At 41.7% G+C, this 22,580-nt stretch overlaps 1 protein-coding gene across 2 annotated transcripts in view; it reads left to right on the forward strand.

Annotated features, from left to right (window-relative positions):
* The window catches only part of LOC112138525 (protocadherin Fat 4), a 112,273-nt gene that overhangs the window by 44,169 nt on the left and 45,524 nt on the right, over window positions 1-22,580 (forward strand). For both annotated transcript variants that reach the window (XM_024261077.2, XM_024261076.2), the window contains exon 2: window positions 14,483-14,614. In XM_024261077.2, coding sequence (XP_024116845.1) covers window positions 14,483-14,614 — 132 coding nt within the window. The remainder of the gene's footprint in view (window positions 1-14,482; window positions 14,615-22,580) is intronic.

Consider the following 22,580-nt stretch of genomic DNA (forward strand, 5'->3'; position numbering starts at 1 on the left):
AACGGAAATTTTCAGATTCAAACACGAAAAAAAAAAAAAAAAGAGTTGAAAAGTGAAAAAAAGAGTTCAAATTTGAAAAAAAGTTTCTGAAATTGAAACCTAAAAACAAAATATTTGAAGGTAAAAATAAATACGTTTTTTTTTTTAGAATAGCAAAAAGTTTTGGAAATTAATTTTTTTTTTTGGCCTAACAGCAATATTTTTTTTCAATTTGTTATATTTGGGTTTCAAATAATATTGATGCCAATTTAGCTCCATACATGCTGGCATGTGAGACGGCATTTGTTTCTGCAGCAGGTGAGCTCATTGATCTGCTGCTGATAAACACAGAACTGAGTCTTTGCTTTGCTGTAATCAGAACCAAAGAACTCCTGATCCACTAACAGAAAGAGTCTGAAACTTCAAAATAAAAGCAGCTGAGGAGTGAAGGTTCAGCTTCTGTCCAGATTAACGTTTCCACCAGACCAGAGGAGTAAACATGTGTTTGCAGAGACAAACTCCAAACAGGAAGTCACAGGAGCAGGAAGAGTTTTCCGGGTTTGTGTTTCTGGGAAAGTCTGGCTTTGATTCATCAGACTGTTTGTTTTTGTGCGCTCAGCGTAGGTGAGATAATGCAGCAGGAGTCTAGATGATCCTGCTGAATGATTCACTTCAGCTTTATCTGCAGTCTTTAAGATAAAGCGGAGAGTTTCCACCCCCCCACACCCTGAGCTCCCTGCAGCCTGCAGGGCTTCAAACCGGGGGGACATTTCTGCAGAGATCAGAGCAGCAGCGGCTGACCCCATGACCACACTAAGAGCCCCCCCTCCCGCCCCATGCTTTAGTCTGATTCCTCACACGCTCCTCCAGCCTCCGAAGACAAATGATGAAACTGTGAGCCGCTGTTTTCTTAACCCTGGCCAAAGCATAATGAACATCTGCAGAAATGACACGTCTTAATAAGATTTTCCAAACAGCTCTCCACATTTCGCGTGACGTCATGTTTGGAGCGTCTTTGCTTCCAGCCGTTTCCCTGCAGGCTCCGCGGCCTCGCTGACAGACAGCTTTCATTAGTTTGTCCGAGCAGCTCGGCTCCTCCAAACAAAGGGAAGAAGCAAACACGTTAGCCGTGTTTCCAGCTGTGGCCGGCCTGCAGATGCGTCTCGTGGACGTCTTCCAGCGGATGATCAGGCGTGACAGCGCGCATGCAGAGTTATGCACCGCTTGTCTCTCTCCATGTTTTTGATAAATGCCTTCCTTTCACAAACACAGCTGTCTGGGCTAGTTTGGGTCACTTTTCCCTCTGTGGAAAAAAAGGAGGCGTCATAGATAAATGTTAGTGTGTCGCCCCACCTGAGATCACTGCGAGGATCCGGATGGGATGCAGTGTGGGATGCATTATCCCTGTCGGCCTGTGGAGCACCATTTTGTCTTCTTTAACTGTAAATCATCCAGCGGCGCTCCGGTGCTGACGGGCCGAGGCTGGAGCCTGCGTTTACGAGGCCTTGTGCGTTTGCAGAGGAGCTCCAGAAATGTACGGTGAGCTGTGGCTGGTTCAAGGTCCTCCATCATCAGAACGCCGTCGGATGCTCCAGAGAGAAGAAGTCCCTGAGTTATTGAATGAAAATGCTGTTTCTAAGGTTCTGGTGGCATTTCTCTCACGATGGAGGACATCTATGAAGAAAATTAAGGTTCAAACTGCATTTCTGATTATTTCTTTATTCATTTTGTTGTTTGAAAAAGCCTGTAGCAGTGATGTAGGTGCTACAATCCGCTCTATTCTGATACATCCACAAATAGATCCATGAACACCTTTGTTTTCCCCGTCTGAGCTGGAATCTGGATCTAAACTGTACGGCTGGATGGCTCTGAGGTCTCCCGTCATTTTGTTACACAGCTCGTGTTAGGTTGGAGTTGTGAGGGGCTGTAAGCTAGTGGGAAAGAGTGTATACAAAGTGTGGGTAGACTTATATCATGCTAACGGTCCCAACCACAACTCTGTGTTGAAATTCTAATGAACTCATGCCGCTCTGCAGAAACTATGTCCTTTGATTTTGTCTAAAACTGCAAAATCATAATTAAAAAAAGACTACTGGGAATGCTTTTGCTATAGGGCTGCCACAATTAGTCGACTAATAAACTATTAAAATAGTCGACGACAAATTTAATAGTTGATTATTCGTTACTTAATATCAGAGTTTAGTAAAGTTGAAAGTTGTAATGAATTCTGCTAGCTTTTTGCACTATTTTGACATTTATTTAGGTTTTTTCGACTATTTTGAAGTTTAGCTAATAATTCAGCTGCATGCTAGCTATTTTGGCTAATTTAGAATTTTTTCTGTTTTTTTAGGCTAATTTGGCATTTAACTAATATTTTAGCTGCCTATCATCTTTAGCGTTTTCAGCTTTCAGCTTCAGCATTTTTAGCTATCAATTTCAGCATCATCAGCAGCCAAAATCAGCTAACAGCATTCACATATTTTTGTTAGTTTAAAGCTAATGTTGGTTAAGATGTGTGCTTTACATCCAGTTTACCATGACCTGATTAGTCGACTAATCAGAAAAAATAATCAGTGATTAGTCGACTATTAACATAATCGTTTGTGGCAGCACTGTTGTACAATAGCTCAAAAGATGATCAAAGTTGGACTTTAAATAGCCGGGATGTGAAAGAGCTGCTTTAGCCATCTTTTTCCTCTCAGTGTGGGGTGTGATTGTCTATTTTCTGGAGGAAATTACAGTGAAGTTGGGCGTAGCAGCTCAAGCATCTTCAGGAAGCAAACTTAAAGTAAAAACCTGAAGTCAGACGACTTTTCTGAAAATTTGTTGGATTATTTTTCCATTTTTTTCCTCGCTCATTGAAGTGGAGCAGATGGAGTTTGCGTTTTCTGTAAACGTCTGACATCATGCGGGCTGTTATTGTTTGTGGGGGGGGGCTGAAAAAGGACAGATGTTTTTCTGTGGTCTGCAGCCTGTTCACAGATGCCAGGATCATTTCTTCCCGACTTCTCCCCCCTCCGCCATGCTCCTTGACCCGCCAGGGTCAGCAGATGTAGCGCAGTTTGTGTTTACATGAACGTGTTTATGAATAAACATAACAGCGTTCGACTTTCACATCGGACTTGGCTGGATCTCTCTGAGACTGACTGGAAAGAAGTGAGCTGCTTCCTCCCTGTGAGGAGGATGCTGTTCAGAGATCTTGGGAGGAGAACTCCTCGCTCCTCCTCGCTCCTCCTCCAGAGGATGCGGTGAACGTCGGCCTCGGCTCATGATATCACTGCTCCCCTCTCAAAGCAACAGCAGAGCTTCAATGGAGCAGCCGCTCACTCGGCCCCCCCAGCAGTCACCGGTGTGAGATTATGTCAGGATCTTCTCACGCAGCCACAAAAGCTCTGCAGTCCATTTGGTGTTTGTTTCACGTGAGCGTGTTTGGCTGTGGGGTAATGAGGCCGCTCTCTAAAGGTGCCCAGCAGGCCGGGCCGCGCGTCCCACAATCCCTTTGTCCGTCTGGCAGGCCCTAATCTGGATTAGTTTATTTTTTTTCCTGCATTAACAGCTCGCGGTTCAATGAAACATCACGCAGCCCAGTGAGTTTGAATCGTGGCATTACAGCACTCCAACCTCAGTGTTCTTCTCCTCGTGGGAATCCAAGTTTGGCTGTGGGGCCGTCCAGCACCGGGAGATTTTTTCAGGACGGGGCGGGGGGGCTGCTAAATCTAAGCTCAGCCAAACAGCTCGGACACAGCGGCTAGCTTGTTAGCACAGCTGAAAGTGTAGCTCTTCATCCGGAAAACGAGGATCCAAACTTCAGCGCTCCAGAACAAAAAGAGAGAAGTGATGAGAACAGAAGGAAGGAAACAGAGCGGCCCCATGTATGCATTTCTATGCTGTCTCCTTAAGGACCCCCTCTGATGTAAATCCTGTTTTTGAGTTTTTAACATGTATGCGTGGGATTTTTCTTATGAAAGAGAAGAAATGTAATAAGAAATAATTTCATTTCTCCTTTTAAATCACCAGCCAGTGTGTCTAGTTCAGGTTCTGGAGAAGAGAAGATGGTATCTTCACATTGACTGCAGTCAAATGAGCCGCCGTTCACATTTCTGTGGTCAAATCAGCATCACTGGATTTTTGGTGTGAGTTTCATCCAATACTTACGGTAGCAGGACTGAGAACGCTGGAAAATCTCCACCAGACTCCACGGAGCTTCTTGATGTGACCACGGAAATGTGAACGGCGGCTCATTTGACCGCAGTTGGAAAGGATTGTAAATCAATGAAAGAGCATTTTGATGTTAGCTTTGATTATTTGATCAAGAACTCTGAGAAACCAATGATTGAATGTATTGATCACAGTCAATAAACATTGGAGAATTAGCTCAAAGAGTCTTTGGTGAACTGGAAGGAGAAAGAATCAGGATTTTGGAGGAAGTTCTGTCCATGAAGATCTTCACTTCCTCGTCCAGCTGACATCTGGATCAGAACCATACGGCTGGACATTACCCAGATTGATGGATGTTTTTATGGAGCAGCGGTGAAGATTTATGCTAGAGAGACACAGAGCTATCATAATCAGACAGGGGGGATCAGGGGCGGAGCTCCAAAAGCCACGCCCCCTCAGAGGAGATTTTGGAAACAGAGGCTTCAGATCAACATGAAAAATGGCTTTTTAAGACATTTAGGTTGTGGGATTTTGGTTAAAAGCTTCATAATTCAACCTAGGGCTGGGAATCGATTAAAAAAATACTAATTAATTGCAAACTTGGGAAAAATTAATTGCAATATTTTTTTTAAATTTACAGTATTTCCTGACCACTTATTATCTGCGCACAATGACAAAAATAAATTTACATAACATAACAACGTGCCGGACCATGATCAAATAGTCCGCTTTTTGTGAAAAAGCAATCTAAACCAAAAAAATATCAAAATTAAAGTACTAAAAAACAATTGAATGTTTATTTCTTTTGTAAATAACCATGGTATAAGTGGGGAAAGAACCCAATGAAGTGTTTTGATGCACATCGAGGATGACTGCACCGCTTCAGGAATGAGAAAGACTGCTGCAACGAGTGGCGTGATTAATTTGCGTTAATAAATATTAACGCATCAATCATAATTTGTTAATCGGGTACGTTAATTAAAACACTACAATGAATGTTGTCTTCTTAAATAAAAAATTGTCATTTAAAGTTTGTCTTTGTAAGATGCTAAACACAAGCATACAAAGATGATGTTTGATTTGGTCATGAAGATGTTCAGAATAAATTGGATTTATTGGCAAAAAAATTATGATTTTTATGATTAGAAATGAATAAATAACTACTTTTATTGACCTTTTCAAAGCCCGGTTTGCAGTAAATGTGTTTCTGCTCTTTACTCATCCAGACGTTTTCCACAGTTTCATGACGGAACAGTTTTCCAGCAACTGTTCCACTGAGGGTCTTTGATCAGACCTGATGGAAACCTGCAGGCAGCTCGGAGTTTAGCTGCTGTTTAGAGCTTCACTGTTTATGTCTTTGATCTACTGTAATTTTTTAATTGTTAACACGATCATTCCAGCAGATTCTGAAGGAGAAAAGCGGCGTGATAAAGTTACATTATGTTTTAGATTTTTTGTTTAAGCGTCACCGGCGACGCCTTCAGGGGGGCAGATGGAGGTAGAGGTGGCGAACGCTCCTGTCGGTGACTAGATCATATGTGACACGTTAAGCCCTTTTGTGCGGCTCAGGCCTTAAATCCTCTTCCCTTCACCGACTGACAGAAAGGCCAGAAGTCTGGGTCCGAGCTCAGAGGTCTCCACAGGCTCTCTGGAGACGCTTTTGTTTGGAGTCTGACGCTTTTGCACTCAAATAAAAATCAGCAAAAGTCTGAAGACTATTTCTCCCCCCGCCGGCTGTCTCCGTTTGGAGGGAAAAGCGTTCAGGATTTATTGAAGCCAACAAGTGATAAAAATGAAGAGCAGAACTCATTCCTCTCCCTTTCCTCCACCACTCCACAATATACATGTCAAAGCAGCAGGAAAGGTCAGCTAACAAATGACCCCCCCGTACTAAAATGTGGTTGTGACCCCATTGTAACCAAAGGAGCCCCCACAATGCAACTGCTCTGAGGAATAAATCCTCACCTCCTGACCCTGCTTACCGGCCCTCTAAACCCCGCAGAAAAGCAGAGATCTTATGGATGACGGCGGCTTCAGAGAGGGGGCGGGCTTCCTCTTTTGGGGAGTCCTTCATGAGGTGACAATTAACAGTCCCAGGGGGGTTTCTGAGGGAGCTGAGACTAAACGCTGCCCGACAAAGAGATGAAACTGATGAGGAGGAGGAAGGAGAACGACGAGGAACGGTAAAAATGAGGGAGGAACGATCACGTGGCTGATGACTCGATCAAAATCCGACATTTTCCACCGATAATGATCGGATATTTAATTTATTCTTCTTATTATTAGCACTTTATATTTCAAGCTTACCATTCTGGATAAGTCTCCATGTCATAAACAGATCACAAAATGTTGTTGCTGTAAAAGGCAGCAGAAAACAGCAGCAGTTTAATCAGGAAGCTAACATAACCGATTCAGGTCAAGAGCTAGATGATCACAGATTCAGACTTCCGGGATCAATAACTCTTTTAAAAACACTTTAAACTGGCAACACGTGTCTCTATTGGTTTGTATGAACGTAAACAACAACATATAAAGGTATTTCAACAAAAAAAAAATGCGTTTAATGTTAAACTCTTTGTTCTGCCGACAGACAGCAGCTGCTAAATGCTAAATGCTAGCTCGGTGATTTAACTCCTGAGGACCCGAGGTGTTCTTTGATATGCCCGTTTTATTTATGGGACAAAAGTTTTAAAAAATTAACTACTGTGGTAATAAAACTGAAAATGTGATGTCTCCAGAGCTTAAAAGAAGAATTACAAAAAAAAGCTAAAAACAAACAAAAAAAAACCTAATAGATGGTTTTAATAATATCAGCCAGTCATTAAGAATTTTAAATGAGGACAGGAATCACATTTGGTTAAAAATGTTCAATAGTTCTAAAGATGTTAAAGCTAAAGTCACTAAATTTTCTCACATGACTAATTATCACTTATATAACAAGAAAATAGTTCTTTGTTTCCTTTATTAATGTCCTGATGTTATCTAGTGCTCATTTTTAACTTGTATAATTTTGACAAAATATATTTTTATGGAGAGTAAAATATTGAAAGTTATTTAAGTTGATTTTTCTGGAATAATATTCCTGCCTTTTTATATTTATGTTCAAAAGTTACGGTTTTAAAAATGTCGTTTTAGAATGTTTTTCCTGTTGGGAACATGACTTATTTATGTTTTGGTTTTGGCCCCCCTGTGATTGAGTTTGACCCCCCCCGTCGTAAAGAAAACAAAGAAAATGAAGCACACAGCTGACTTACCCACAATGCTGTTCAACCATTGCTCATCTAAAAGGTCACTCCTCAAGATGCGCTCGCCACTCCACAGTGAAGGCTCTCTTCGGCCCCGCCCTGAGGGGGCCGTCTTTCAGCGGCTCTGATTATTGCGTCCCGTCCCGACTGCTGAGGGAGCGCGGGTCACAGCCCGGCTGCCGCTCATTCGCTCACGTCTGCAGGAATGACATTTTAGGAGGCGCGGAGCGGCGTGCTCTGAATCAGAGGCTTCTCCTGCACACAGTGAGGCATTGACGTCCCAGCGGTAAATCAGGGAGGGGGTGCCTCAAATTAAGCTGAACTTTACAAGAATCACAGGCCGGCCTCTGGCTGTGTGAACACGCTTCTGGCTCACATCAGCTGAGGAAGCTGAGGCATCATGGGAAGAGCGTTCCTGTTTTCGTCCCGACGCTCCAGAATCCGTCTTTGGCTGCAGAACTCATTCCCATGTTGGTGAAGTGCATACAAATGGCTGCTTAATGAAGACGGATGGTTCCTCTAAAAGGCTCATCTTCATGATAAAAAGACCGGCTCGCATGTGAGGCCTCTCCGCCGAAGATAGAGGGGCCGCGGCGTCGCGCACCGCCTGCTTTCTTTTTCCTCCAAGCGGAGAAAAAACTGTCCCAAAGCCACCTCCTGTCTATGTCCATGAGCAGCCTCGGGCTGGGGGGGTTAATGCCACCTCATGTTAAATTCATCAACATTTTTCGTCCACTTCTTCTCTCTTGGCCCCTCGAACATGTCCAGCTCAGGGTTTCTGGGCGAACAGTTTCCTGTCGGGCTGAATGATCGTAGCAGATGTGCTCATCCACTGAAAGCAGGACCTCCTCACAGCCTGGGTGGGGTGGGGGGGGTTGCTGAGAAGAACAAAGTTATTCCACCTTCAGCGGGATGGCAGATCAAACCAGGCTGCAGCCAATCCAGAAAAAGGCAGCAGACTGAGTCAGGGGTCAACAGCTGAGCGGTCCAACACGGATGCACAGACTGGGTATGCACGGCCCGTCTGCCAGTCAACGCCATGTCAGATCACAGGAAGTTTATGGCTGCGCATGAGGAACCAACAGCTGAGAAAACTCGCTTTGAGAACTTTAACCCAAAGTGTATGGAGGGATTTTTGGGCCACTATTTCGCAAGCTAAAGTCACAGTTTTGAGATTTTTTTTAAGTTGCAAACAAAATGTGAAGTGTTAAGAAAAAAAATCTTAATTTGCAAATAAAAATATTTAATATTTGCTTGCAATTTTTTTGCATTTGCAAACTTTTTTTTTCTTAAAAAAATGGTTTTCCGATTGCAGTACAAACTTTTTCAGATGCATAGTGCCTCATCTTGCTTTCGCCCTATCTTTGATTTTGCGTTCAACATTTTCTCTTAGCGAGTTCTGAATTTATTCATGTTAGTGTAGCGACCAGCGTGTTTAAAATGTCTACAGAAAAAACGTCTCAGCATCGTCTTACTTTACGATTATGATTTGTATGAATGAGCTCTAGTATTTTTCATTAATAAAACGTGAAAAAATTAAGAGAAAGTTTTTTCATGAATATTTTTTCTACTTTGGACAAAAGTAAACAGGAGTTCTTAGAAATAAGTCACTGTGAAAAAAAATGTGCTTCAAATCTTTTCATTTTTATTTTTTTTTTAACATTGATTACATTTCATCTAGTCAAATTTGTGAATTCATGACTAAGAATCTCCTCAAACCGAAGAATAAACTGTAAAGTTTATATTCTGACATGACACTAAACAGGCCTGTGTATATGAATCCTCTAGGGCCAAATATGGGTAAAAGTTTGATTTTCTGATCTGTTTGTAAGAAGATTTGAAGCCCATCTGCTGCTCTGCAGTGTTTTTGAGTTGGCTTTACAGCAGCAGGAAGTAAACTAATGCTGGTTTACAGAGTTAATTTATAAGCAGAAGATTTTTTTTTTTAACTTTTAATGTTCATTTCACAGGGATTTTTTTTTCTGCTGCAGACATTTTAAACTCGCTGGTCGCTCCACTAACATGAATAAATCCAGAACCCTGTTGTATATTTGAGCTTTGCTGCTCCTTCTGAGTTCTGCTCAAAGGTAAACGGGCCAGAATGGTTGAAGACTGTAGAATTCCGACAGAACAGCACCGATAGAAAGTCCAAAATCCACTTGTGTCCCCACAGAAGCAATGCAAGCAGAGACACCCGATTGGATAAAATTCAGACCAATCAGCAGGCTGTTTGGGGTGGCACAAGCATAACGCTCAAGTTTTAAATGCAAAATCAAAGATAGGGCGAAAGCGAGATGAGGCACTACACATCTAAAAACGTTTGTGCTGCAATCACAAAAATATTTATTTAAAGAGGAAAAAAGTTTGCAAAGTTTTTAAAATAAAAATAAAAAATTTTATTTGCATATTATATATTTTTTTCCTAACCATAAATTTTGATCTCCAAACTGAGACTTTTGCTTAAACAATGGTGGCACAAAAATCCCTCCATAAGAGTGCAGCTGATGCACGGAGGCAGAGAGAAGGAAGGTGTGTCCGAGCAGCGCCTGCTTCTCTCCACGCTCTGCAGGTTCGACGCTGTAATTGCAGGTAATTGTGGACTGACGTGATAAGGCCGTCAGCGGCTGCAGCGCTGGACAGGCGGCGGGCTCGCGCTGATAAAGAGAAAATACGTTTCTTTCCTCAAATCTTCAAAGCCCGGCGCTCACAAAAAGGGCTAATTATTTTGTTTTGAGCTTTCATCTCCCAAGGAGGAGAAAAGCTTGTTTTGATGTTCCGCTAACCTTCAGTGGATGAAGGCAGACGCAGCTTCATCGCCGCTCATTTGGGCTCATTTAGAAGATGGCTTTGAATCGTTCTTCAGCTTCAAGGAGCTAAATCTTTCCTCCATTATGTGTCTCTGATCTGGGACAAGGTCCAATTACCTGCAAATGTCAGAGAAGAACCGCAGCAGAGCGCAGAGAGAAGAAGAACCTCAGCTTGACCTCGGTCAGGTTCTGCCAAACGGGCTCAGAACCAAACCATGACCCAGCAGGGTCATTACAGCGATCCCTCAGAGCACGCTCAGACTCTGCTTGACAGAGGTGAGACGAAGTGTGTTTTTATCTCTCAGGCTGGGAGGAGCGCTCATTTTGATGAGGTTTGGCTGAGTCCTGCTTCTCTATCCTGACCCGTTCACCTCCGTCTCTGAGCTCCTCAGGAGGTGAATGTTTGACTGACTGATGCAGCCTGTTGGGATTAGTCAGGTGATGCAGAAGAGGTGCCAAACAAACAAACAAACAAAAATTGACTTATTTTGAGATGTTGTGATGGGAAGGATAATTTTGAACAGATTTTCTATTCAAAAACTGCTTTAGTTTGAGGCTGTCTGTTCATTTTACACTTAGATTTGTGACTAACTGCAGTTGTTTTTTATTTCCAACTCAATGCATTCATGCTAAACACAATCGAACGTTAAAGTCCCCTACGACAATTTCCTTTTTTGTTTAAAAAAACATTCCCAGTAGTGTTTTCATTATGATTACAAAGTTTTAAATGAAAATCCCACAACCTAAATGTCTTAAAAAGACTTTTTTCATGTTGATCTGAAGCCTACGTTTCCCAGATCTCCTCTGAGGGGGCGTGGCTTTTGGACCTGAGCTTATCTCCTGCATAAAAACATCCATCAATCTGGGTAATGTCCAGCCGTATGGTTCTGATCCGGATGTCAGCTGGACGAGGAAGTGAAGATCTTCATGGACAGAACTTCCTCCAAAATCCTGATTCTTTCTCCTTCCAGTTCACCAAAGACTCTTTTAGCTAATTCTCCAATGTTTATTGACGTTGCTGTGATCAATACATTCAATCCATTGGTTTGAATTAAGAAAAATGCCACACATACATGTTAAAAACTCAAAAAAACAGGATTTTTATCAGAGGAGGACTTTAAGAATGCAAATATTGGGTGATGAAATGTTTTTTGCGTTGCAGTTTAATGACACTAACATAAGAGGTAGGAGATGAAGTTGACAGGAGGGTTAAAGCATCATTTATCTCAGCTTTATCTCATGAGTCTGGACTCTTCCTGTCACCGTGTGTTTGCAGAGGGGAACCTTTTCTCCAGCTAATCAGAGGAAACGTTCAGGCATGCCAATAATCCAAACTGTTGTTCCTCCTGCACGCTTTGCAGCGTCCGCTCTAAAAGAGGATGAGCTGCGGTGTCCCCCCCCCTGACCTCCCGTCTCATAACTGACCCGTGTGAATGATTCATACCCCCCATGAATAATGAAACCCCGGCAGCCCGGTGGCAGCTCCTGCAGTCTGCAGCAGAAACGTGATCTTTGAGCTGGTAAACTAAAGCCTTTCACCTGCCGTTCCTCCGGTTCTGAGTTCTGCTGCTTTCAGCGGAGGACAGACAGAGGACCCCCCCCCCCACACACACACACACACACACACACACTGACCTCACTTCCTCTGCCTCCTATGAATCTCTCAGCGAGGCTCTTTGATAGGTCTGTGTCCCGTGAGGGCCTGGGTAAACTAGAAGCATAATTATTTCTAAAAACTGCATTTCTGCGCTAATTAATCAACTCCTCAGAAGTGGGCCTGCATTATTTACACATGAAGGAGACTCGTGGGGGGGGCAGATGAATATTCATTGTTGTTGGCTGTGCCCACTCCCTCAGCTTCAGCACCGATTCGGTTCTGCTTTCTGGGACATGTCGCCTTTCTTTTCTCGAGGGGGGAGGAGCTGGCCCATCCAGACCCGGGCCCAGCATGGGGGGTCAGGGTGTGTTTTCGCTTGTGGTGTCTCCGCAGCCCCCCCACCTCTTTGGTTCTGGGTCATTTTGCAAAAGAAGTCAACAGAAGCTGATGCTAGCTGTTAGAAGCATTGTATGACACCCCCACCCGCCCCATCCAACCCTCCCAGTCCACGCAGACAGTTTCCATCTTTCAGTAAATCTTTCTTGTCAGGAGGCTCAGATGGTGGAATATAGAGTAATCGTTTGCTCGGTTTGAGCGAGTTCACGAGCTGCAGTTTAGGCAGACGAACAGGAATCCAAACTCTCACGTTACTCTGAAGTGGGAGCAGAAATGTTTCCCCTGGGTTTCTGCTTTTCCACACAGAACGTCTCAGCTCACTTTGTGTAATGACTTTCTTACCGCTCAGCCTCAGACGGCTGCATGTGCAGCATGTTCTCCTCATGTCTTTTGCAGTTCCTCAGCGGTAATTTAAACGGCACACCAGCTCCACGGCTCATGGCTGGATCCAAATGTGTAGCAGGAAGTTCAGTTTTTCCATGCAACACTTTGTAAATCCTCCTGTAGCCACGCCCACGAGGGCCGCTTTAGAAAGGGCTGTGGAAGTGAGGCTGTTGAGTAGTGCTGGAACAAAGCCTTATTTTAATAGTCGATTAATCACTGATTATTTTTTCTAATTAGTCGACTAATCGGGTCATGTGCAAACTGGATGTAAAGCACACATCTTAACCATCATTAGCTTTACACTAACTAAAAACTAGATATAAAGCATTATCTGTAATAATACTAGTGTGAATGCTGTAAGATGAATTTGGCAACTGAAGATGCTAGTACTGATAGCTCAAAGCGATGAAGCTGACAGGCAGTTAAAATATTAGTTAAATGTCAAAATAGCCTAAAAACTGAAAAAAACTAAATTAGCAAAAATAGTTAGCATATAGCTGAACTATTAGCTAAATTCGAAAATATCCTTAAAAAAGCCGAAAAAGCCTAAGTAGCCTAAATAGCTAGAATGCAGCTGAAATATAAGCTAATCTCTAAAATAGCCTGAAAAGCAAACCTAATTCCTAAATTAGCCAAAAAAGCTAATGTAGCTGAAATATTAGCTAAAGTCCGAGATAGCATAAAAACTGAAAACAATCCTAAATTAGCCTAAATAGCTAGCGTACAGCTGAAATATGAGCTAAACTCCAAAATAGAACAGAAAAAAGTCCAAATTAGTCAAAATAGTTTGCATGCAGCTCAAATATTTGCTAAACTCTGAAATTGCCTGAAAAACTGAAAAAAATCCTGAATTAGCCAAAACAGCTAGCATCTAGCTGAAATATTAGCTAAACTCCAAAACAGCCCAAAAAGCCTCAATAAATGCCAAAATAGTCTAAAAAAACGAGAAGATCGCATTATAACTTTCAACTTTACTACACTCTGACTCCGTATAATATAAAGTAAAGACTAATCAACTATTAAATTCGTCGTCAATTGTTTTGATAGTCGATTAGTCGTAGGTTAGTCAACTAATCGTTGCAGCCCTACTGTTGAGCTAAACTGTCCTCCAGGCTGACGATTGTCCACGTGCTCAGACTCTCTGGGATCTTCATGTCCAGTTTAAAACTAATGTCTCACATTGATCTACTGAACATCACAGCTTTTCATAAACAATGGACCTCACGGGTCTTCACTCCTCCATCTGTAATAAATCTGACTTATCAAAGCAGGCCAGAGTTTATCACATGGGGTGTGGGGGGGTTCTGCGGTCTGCTGTAATGCATGTTTATTTTGGTTTCCAGGAGCTGAAAGGGAATCTCCCTGAGCAGCAGTTGCTTTGCTCTACTGTTTCACTGGCTGTAGTCTCTGTGGAAAAAGGAGCTGCAGTGATGGGTTTGTGTCAGGCTGTCCATCTGTCAGTTCAGAATCCTCGCCCAGCTTCACCAAAACACTACTACTACTTTTGCTGCAACACCACTATCGCAGGGACATACAACTTAAGCCAATTGAAAACTGATAAATACGTTCGAACAAAAGTTACCATTTGAAGAAAACATAACAGTGAAACGCTCCTCATTTTTTTAATTTCAAATAAACTTTTGAGCTTTTACCAAAAATGTGTTTTTAAATCCGCTTCAACGACCGCAGATTTTGAACTGTGATTGCTGCCCGATCTGCTGCTGTACTTAATATGTTTCAGATTTGAGTCTGAACTCTTCCACTGCTGAGTTTTAGCACTGAAGACCTCTGGTTAACGGAGACCTGGCTCATGCTGGGACTCGTGTTAGCTCTTAAAAGTGAACGACACTATAGAAGACTTCATCTCTGCATGCACACATGGTGGAGCTCTAATGGAAACTCTTCTCCCTTTGCAGGTGGAGATCACGCTCCAGGACATCAACGACAACCCTCCTGTTTTCGCCAACGATGTTCTTGATGTGACCATCGAGGAGAACGTCACAGACGGCTTCAAGATAATGCAGCTAACAGCCAAAGACGCTGATGAGGTGAGGAGTTTCTGTTGAACTTTTATTCAGCGCTGGTTTCTGGATCTGGATCATATTTGAGCAAACATGATAATCAGCAGTAGAGAGTCGCAAGTCCAGGTCAGGCGCGAGTCCTCTCAAAAGAGTCACAAGTCCAGGTGAGGTGCGAGTCCTCTCAAACATGCCTATTGCTGAGGTGGGCGAGGTCAACTCCGGTAAATGTGCCCATCCAACCTCAGGCTTGTTTTTAGACTCCTCCACCATGACTGTTGGTTTGCTGGATGTCACAACACATCAAAGTGACCTCACTCAGAAAAAAAGAACTTTGGAAGAACACAGGATGATTCACACAAGGACTTGTTAATTTACGACTACAGAGTCAGCCTATGCTAAAATACAAAGGCCATCTGAATTGATATTTTCTCAAGGGGACGGTGAACTCTGTGGTGGTTCTGGTTCCTGTGGTCAGTTTAAGGACTGTTGATCCTCAATGACTTTGTGTTCTTTATGTGGTCACTGTGTAATTGTTCTTTCTTTGCAGTTAGGTAGAGCTGGTTGTTTTGACCACTCTGTTAAGGCTTGGAGTTGCTCTGCCACTCTGTGATTGGCCTCTGCCTACACTAAGACCCCACTGGTTCTTTGGTCTCTCTGGTTGCTCTTTCATCACTCTGGTTGCTGTTTGGTCACTTTGGTTGCTCTTTGGTATTTCTGGTTGCTCTTTGGTTAGTCTGGTTGCTCTTGGGAAACTCCAGTTGCTATTTAGTCACTCTGAATCCTCTTTGGTCACTCTTGTTTCTGGCTGCACTTTGGTCTCTTTGGTTGCTCTCTGGTCTCTCTGGTTACTCGTTGGTCATTCTGGCTCCTCTTTAATCACTTCGCTTACTTAATCACTTTGGTTGCTCTTCGTTCACTCTAGTTGCATTTTAGTCATTCTGATTCCTTTTTGGTCACTGTAGTTTCTCAGTGGATGTTTTCGGGTTGTTCTTTGGTTTCTCTGGTTCCTCTTTGGTCACTTTGGTTGCTTTATAGTCACTCTGGTTGCTCACTGGTCACTCTGGCTTCTCTCTGGTCTTTCTGGTTGCACTTTTGTCTCTTTGGTTGCTCTTTAGACACCTTGATTACTCTGTAGTCACTCTGATTTCTTTTTAGTCCCTCTGGTTCCTCTTTGGTCACTCTGTTTGCTTTATGGATGTTCTGTGGTTGCTCTTTGGTCACTTTGGTTGCTCTTTGGTCATTCCGGTTCCTTTTTAGTCATTCGGATTCCTCTTTGGTCACTCTGGTTTCTTGATGGATGTTCTCTGGTTGCTCTTTGGTTTCTTTGGTCACTCTAGTTGCACTTGGTCACTGTAGTTGCTCTTTGGTCACTCTGGTTGCTCTATACTCACTTTGGTTTCTCGGTGGGTGTTCTCTGGTTGCTCCCTGGTCTCTTTCAGCTTGATTGACATGGTCTTTCTGTGGTTAGTGAAGGTGAATTGTGAAAACAGGCAGTTTTCTCTCCTGCCGTCAGGGTAAAAGACATCACAGACTGAACATGTCATCATTCTTTTATCCTACAGCAATTACAAAAAATGCTTTTTACTTAGAGAGTTTTACGCATTAGCTGTGACTGCCTTTTACATAAAAGCAGCCCATGGACTTCAAACACAAGTTCATGCTTGTTCTGTGGTTTTATTTGTTTTTAATTAGGATTTTTTTCAAATCTTTGTAAGCCAACAGACAGTCTGCTGTGCCAGATTTAAAGAAATGTTTCTTGTGGAGAGTTAAATGTTTTGTTTGTTTGTTTATTTTTTAATGCGCTGCATAAAGATGTCAAATCAGAAGAAATCTGTGGTTGCTCTGGTGCCACTTAGAGCTGCTCTGGTTCCTCTGCGGTTGTTGTGGAGTTCTTGTGAGGGCCCTCTGTGGTCCCCTCATTCTTGTTGCGTGGTCACTCTCTGGTTGCTCTAAAGGTGCTCTGAGGAGGCCACACTTCAAATAAAATCTGCAGTGGCGTACTTGGCCACCGACAGCGTTTAAGTTGTTCCATGCAGGACATGGAGGTTAACTCCTGCATGAGTACTGCCAACATCTCTAAAAGGCTGATGGTCCTCAGGCAAGCCAAAGGACACAAAAATCTGGCCAAAGAGTAAAAAAAAAAAAAAAGTAAATTCACTCAGATTTAGTAGTAACCTATAAGACCACACATTTTTATTGCACAGCTGTTGCTTTACTTTTTTTTATCTCACTCTGAATGGGAGAAAAGTTGTACAAAATCCTGAGATTTGGCCATTTCTTCCTTCTGGAATACTGCATGGACTGTAAATCTGAGGCCTGGAAGCAGGTCCTTTTCCTCAGAATGCACATTTAATGACATTATTTAACTCTGCTGATTTTTTTTTATCCGTAAATGTTTTATAAATGAAGTCACTTGGAGTTAAGTTAAAGTCAAGAAGCTGAAGTCTGTTTGTGGGCTATGAAAAACTTTTGTTAAACTCACAGGATTTTTTAATTTGTTGAATCAGTGAAATTTAAACAGAAACATTAAAAGAGAAACACGGAGGAGCCTTTCGGAGCGACAGACTTTGATTTTGTTTACTAAAACTTCAGTGCTGCCAAAAAAGGTGGCTAAGTAGAAACTGGAGCTTCAGATATGAGGCCAGCCAAGCCGTTGCCCACTTCCTTATGCAGGAAAATAAAGCCGCGCCGACACTGAATGTACGGAACTTGTTGAGAAAAGCATGTGTGAGCCTGTGCAGAGCAGCCAAGAGAGCAAGCTGTTGGCCAGCTGACGGCTGAATTCAGACATCAGAACCATCTGATCCAGTTTAACATGTGAAGACCATTAAAATGGTGGTTCTACGCATCCGTTCTTCCCAACGCCCATTTCCACCCAGAAAGAAAGAAACTCCAGATGGGTTAAAAAAAAAAAGACTCAAAGCAGACCGTCAAAGCCAATTTTTTCTGTCTTGACTGGAAGAAATAGCTGCTATTTGTGTGTCAAAAATCTGTTTTAATGTGAAAAAATCTGCAGAAAAATGTGTCACCTTCTGCAGGAGCTTGTTGTCCTGGAGTCTGTTTGGATCCCTGCGCCTGCAGGAAACTCAGGAAGCTCTTCCTGCAGCTGACTGTTACGCGTTTTCCTCTGCTCCTCCCTGCTGGGAGGGTTGTAAGCAAGTTCTCATTCATGTCCATCATGGTTATCCTGGTCTCTGGACTCATGAGCTTTTGTACAGACAGAGGTTCTGACACGATCAGGTGGAGTCACACCAAGAAAAGTCGCCTGCATCTGCAGATTTTAACATAGTGTTGAAAAAAAAAGCAAATCTATAAGGAGAATACTTCATTTCTTTCCTCTCCCTCTTTTATGAATCCTGGCCTGCTATAAGAGAGTTTGAATACACACTCAAATGCTTGCTTGAGTTTTCAATCCACGTTCCACCCACGTTCCTAATATGTTTATATTAGCAGGTCACATTGTTTCTTTCAGTCGACAATTCACATATTAACATTTCACAATATTCCAGTAAAAATTGTGTGACCAAGAAAGCAACGGCAATTTTGTGAGTTTGCCTCGCCATGGTAATACAGATGGAAATCTACAACTTCTGAATCTTCTCAATGATGCTCGAAGAGTTATGAATTGATAGATCCAAATCTCTAGCAGGAGCTGACATTTGTAGGTGGCCCAAAAGAGGAATTTTTTTTTTTTTTGGAAAATTGAAAGTGACTGCTTCTTCCTGAGGTCAAAGATCAGCAAAACTTCAGTTGTGGTTGTAGAGTTACACTGGTGGCGTGCCTGTTAAATTTTGTGAAAATCTTTCAAACATATTTTCCTAAAAAAATGTGAAAATGGCCACATTTTACACTTTGCCACAGAATGCCAAAGGTGTATGTCCTGTGACCATCCCATAATCATTTCAATGCTTCCTTCTGATATCCCCAATGCATGTTTTGATTTCCTTAGTGAGTGTAAAAATATTTTCTTGAGCCCTGTAAGATATTTTTGTGGTGGCTGAGACCCACCATCACAGTAAAAAAAGTAACTGTGTAAACAAAAAAGAAGTGCTACAAATAAAAAGAGCACTGCTGCTGCAAAAAAAAAAAAAGATCAAAATAAAAATGCCACGACGGAAGTGGATTATCTGGGATTGTTTTTGCAAATGCATCAGGATTGGTTTATCTGGGATAAATATTAAAACGTACGCATAGTGTACACATTGAACACTAACATCTACATTAAGTCACTTAACAGGTCGATGCAACAACATTAAGCTGGAGAAATGAGAAACAAAATAAAAACTTCCTTTGTTTCTTCAAAATTAAAAAATGTATTTGTCTGTGATGTTCAGAAACAAATGAACAAATGAACAAATGAAATGTTTCAAAGATGCCGATTCTGTGAGGAGCACTGAAAGGCGCCCAGTACATAACTGGTACATGTGCTGTGTCTTTGTCTGCTGATGGTCTGGATCAGAGAATATCACACAGGAAGTAGGCGGGGCTTAGAGAGTCTCTTTCAGTTGAATTTGAGCCTTTGCTCTATTCCACTGGATACAAAAACCTTTTTGAAGTTGCTTTAGCTTTTTGACCCAAAACACAGAAGAGTGCTTGTCTGATCTCTCATTGTCCCCAGAACCAAAAAAAACTTTTCACTATCACATCACGTTCAACCCCAGCTGCTTCAGTCCAGAGCAACAGAGGGTCCTCCAGTGTATGTTTGTGTGTTCATTACTGACTAAAAGATTTTAGTTTTTGATCGTAAGACTCTTATTCTATACAGATTGATTGGACGTGAGCAGCCTCCTGTCTGCTCTTTGTGTCAGTCTACAAAGTTCATTTAGTCTCTTATCTTGTTTTGCTTCATTGTCTTCAGCTGTGATCAGCTTCACATTTTCATGCACTTTGTGTCACACGTTTACTGCTGATGGATGGGAAGAGGTTTTGTCCGTGTGAATCAAGTTGGTTTGGAGACAAAACAGGCTAACATGAAGTGGACAATCAAATTTTCCACTTGAGTTTCTTTGATGTTTGTTGTCATGAGACTCTTTCTCCATGTGCGTTCTGAAAGTGCTGTCTTGAGAATAAGACAGGTTACTCCTTTAGGTAGAGCTAGATGCCTCACAGAATTATTTCATCTGTGCAAAATCCTCCCAAAAACAATGAGTGATTAAAGTCCTTAAAGTGTGTTATTATGCGTTTTTATAAACTAGGATAGAACCCCCAAAGGTCACCTGTGAAAAACAAGTCAGTCTTTGAATAGTCACCATCATCTACATTAGCGCATAGCTGCCAGCACTCAGAAAATACACAACATTGGTTTTATAACTTTAAAAATTCTTGCTAAAACAAACAAAAAAAAATCATTATTTACATTTAAATGTAAACTTTTGTTCTTCAGAGCACACCTATGTGAAGAAATGCATTTTTTCTCAGTGTTAAAGTATGACATAGAGCAGAGGTCCCCAAACTTTTTCTTGTGAGGGCCACATCACAGCCTAAACTTAAACATTTACGGTTTACTAGAAAGTCACACATAGCCATTTGAAATAATTCATTTATTTAATCTTCATACAAAAAAATTATACTAAAACATTTGAAAAACTAGATATATAGCATTACCTGTGATAATGCTAGTGTGAATGCTGTAAGCTGAATTTGGCAACTGAAGATGCTGAAATTGATAGCTAAAAATGCTAAAGTCAATAGCTAGCTATGTATTAGCGAAATGCCAAATTATTCTAAAAAACTGAAACAAAATCTAAATTAGCCAAAACAGCTAGCATGTAGCTGGAATATTAACTAAATGCCAAATATTAGCCAAAAAAAGGTAAAATGTCTAATTAAGTTGGGCCAAAATGGCTAGCATAAGGCTAAAATATTAGCTAAACTCCAAAATAGCCTACAAAAACTAAGAAAACAGCTAGCATGCAGCTTTTTAGCCAAAACAGCCTAAAAATCCTTAGTACGGTAACTGCCAAAACTCTCACCAGATTCAGCAAAAAATATTAAATATAAATATATATATATATATATTTATATATATATATATATATATATATATATATATATATATATATATATATATATATATATATACTGTAGATAAGGGTAGGGAGAAGCCGTAGGGGAAGGAGATGAATTTGGATTCAGCCAAAGACATCAGCAGTGATTGAACGGAAGCAGATGATGCTTCACATCAGTCTGGAAAGAATTATTCACTCCGAGATAATTCCCGTTAAGAAAGCATTCAAAACGACAATCAGGCTCTGCAGGAGCGGGTGTATCGCAAAGTTCAGCACAAGGTCAGACTTTCAGAGAGCCTGAGAGCTGCATCTCCGACTCCGCAGGCCTCAATCAGAATGTTAAATGCCACTTATACAGTAACCGACTTGACCAACGTGTAATACTTGTTCACACACATGCTGTGCTGCAGCGTTTGAGATCAGTTACAAACAGGAGACAGATGATTGGATGATTTGGTTATAGCCCAACATGAGAGGGTTGAGCAGAACAGTGACAACTTTATAGGGCGGAATTCAGCCTACATACTGTCTGAGAACACACCATGACCAATAGGTCCTCTGCGGAAGGGTTGCGCGGAGGACCGCGACGCAGCGGATTGTTTCGCCGTCTGGTCTATTTTGTGCGCGAGCCGCAATTGATCTGTGTCAATTCTGGCAGGAAGTTACATAAAGACACATGAGAAAATCCAGTCTATTTTCAATATATAGCCAGTTTTTCACAATAAAACTCATGCGATCATGTTTTTCTATCTAAACAGACTGTAGAGATGGAAATAAACAAGAAATCACAACACACACTTCTCTCTATGTCTCAACAACAGATAAATTAAAGAAGTGTAGGCCTACTAACTACTTGCTTCTTCTTAGCAGAAACATGGGGTAAGGCAAGGCAAGTCAAGTTTATTTGTATAGCACATTTCATGTACAGGGACAATTTAAAGTGCTTTACATAAAACATTAAAAGAAAGAATCAAAAGAAATAGTAAAAATGTGATCAAAAAATAAAAGAAATTTAAAAAAAAAACAGTAATATTTTTAGGTTATTAATCTAGCCATGATGGCAAAAACAGAAAAAGTTCTAGCAGAAGAGTCTGTCAACTGATGTGGAAAAATGCGCGTCTGGTGTGAATTGCAGGAGAGAGTGGTACTTTCCAAATATAGTCATAAATTTAAATCCACCATTTAAACAACTTTATTAGCAGCATCCTTGCAACACTAGACAGCCAGTTGCTGAATATTGTGCATTTTTATTATGGTCTGTGGAAACAACTGTAGAAATACATCCATATTTGGAGTGAGGAGTCCTGTTTTTTTCTGTTAAATGCAGACTTTTTCTGCTAAAAGAAACTTTCCAAAAAGTTTTTTATTTTTTGTTAAACCACTTTAAGAACATAGCAGATGACTCGTGACAAAGTTTCTTCACGTGCATCATGACTGAGTTGGATGTGTGGAGAGAATCCAATAGTTTTCCAAAATAGAACTTCCCTCAGAATCAGATCATAAAAGAAACTGAATAAATATAGATTGTGTTTTTTTTCCCCTCTGTGGACCGGTACCAACTGTCCCAGGTACCCACTGCACTAGTCCATGACCCGTGGCTTAGGGATGTGCGGCAAGTTTTGGAAACCGCCATATGTGAAAGCACTCGTCTTACCAACATTCTTGTCTCAGTCATCCCTGGAAACGCCACAACTCATCCTTGGAACCAGTCATCTGGCTTTTGCTGCTCCCATCCTGACAAGAGTGGAGCTCTCAGCAGCTTCCATGGTCTCGCTCTGCACTGGCTGCCCATCAATGCTGGGCTAAACTGTAATCCTGACCCCCCAATGGTCCAGTCAAAGTGTAGAAGTTGGTGTTACAAATGTTCTGTGTTAAATCTATAGTGAACCCAGCAAAAAGCTCCATCCATCCATCCATCCATCTTCCTCCGCTTCATCCGGGACCGGGTCGCGGGGGCAGCAGTCTAAGCAAAGATGCCCAGACTT

Source organism: Oryzias melastigma, linkage group LG10 (assembly GCF_002922805.2).
Source record: "Oryzias melastigma strain HK-1 linkage group LG10, ASM292280v2, whole genome shotgun sequence".
Taxonomy (NCBI): Eukaryota; Metazoa; Chordata; class Actinopteri; order Beloniformes; family Adrianichthyidae; genus Oryzias; species Oryzias melastigma.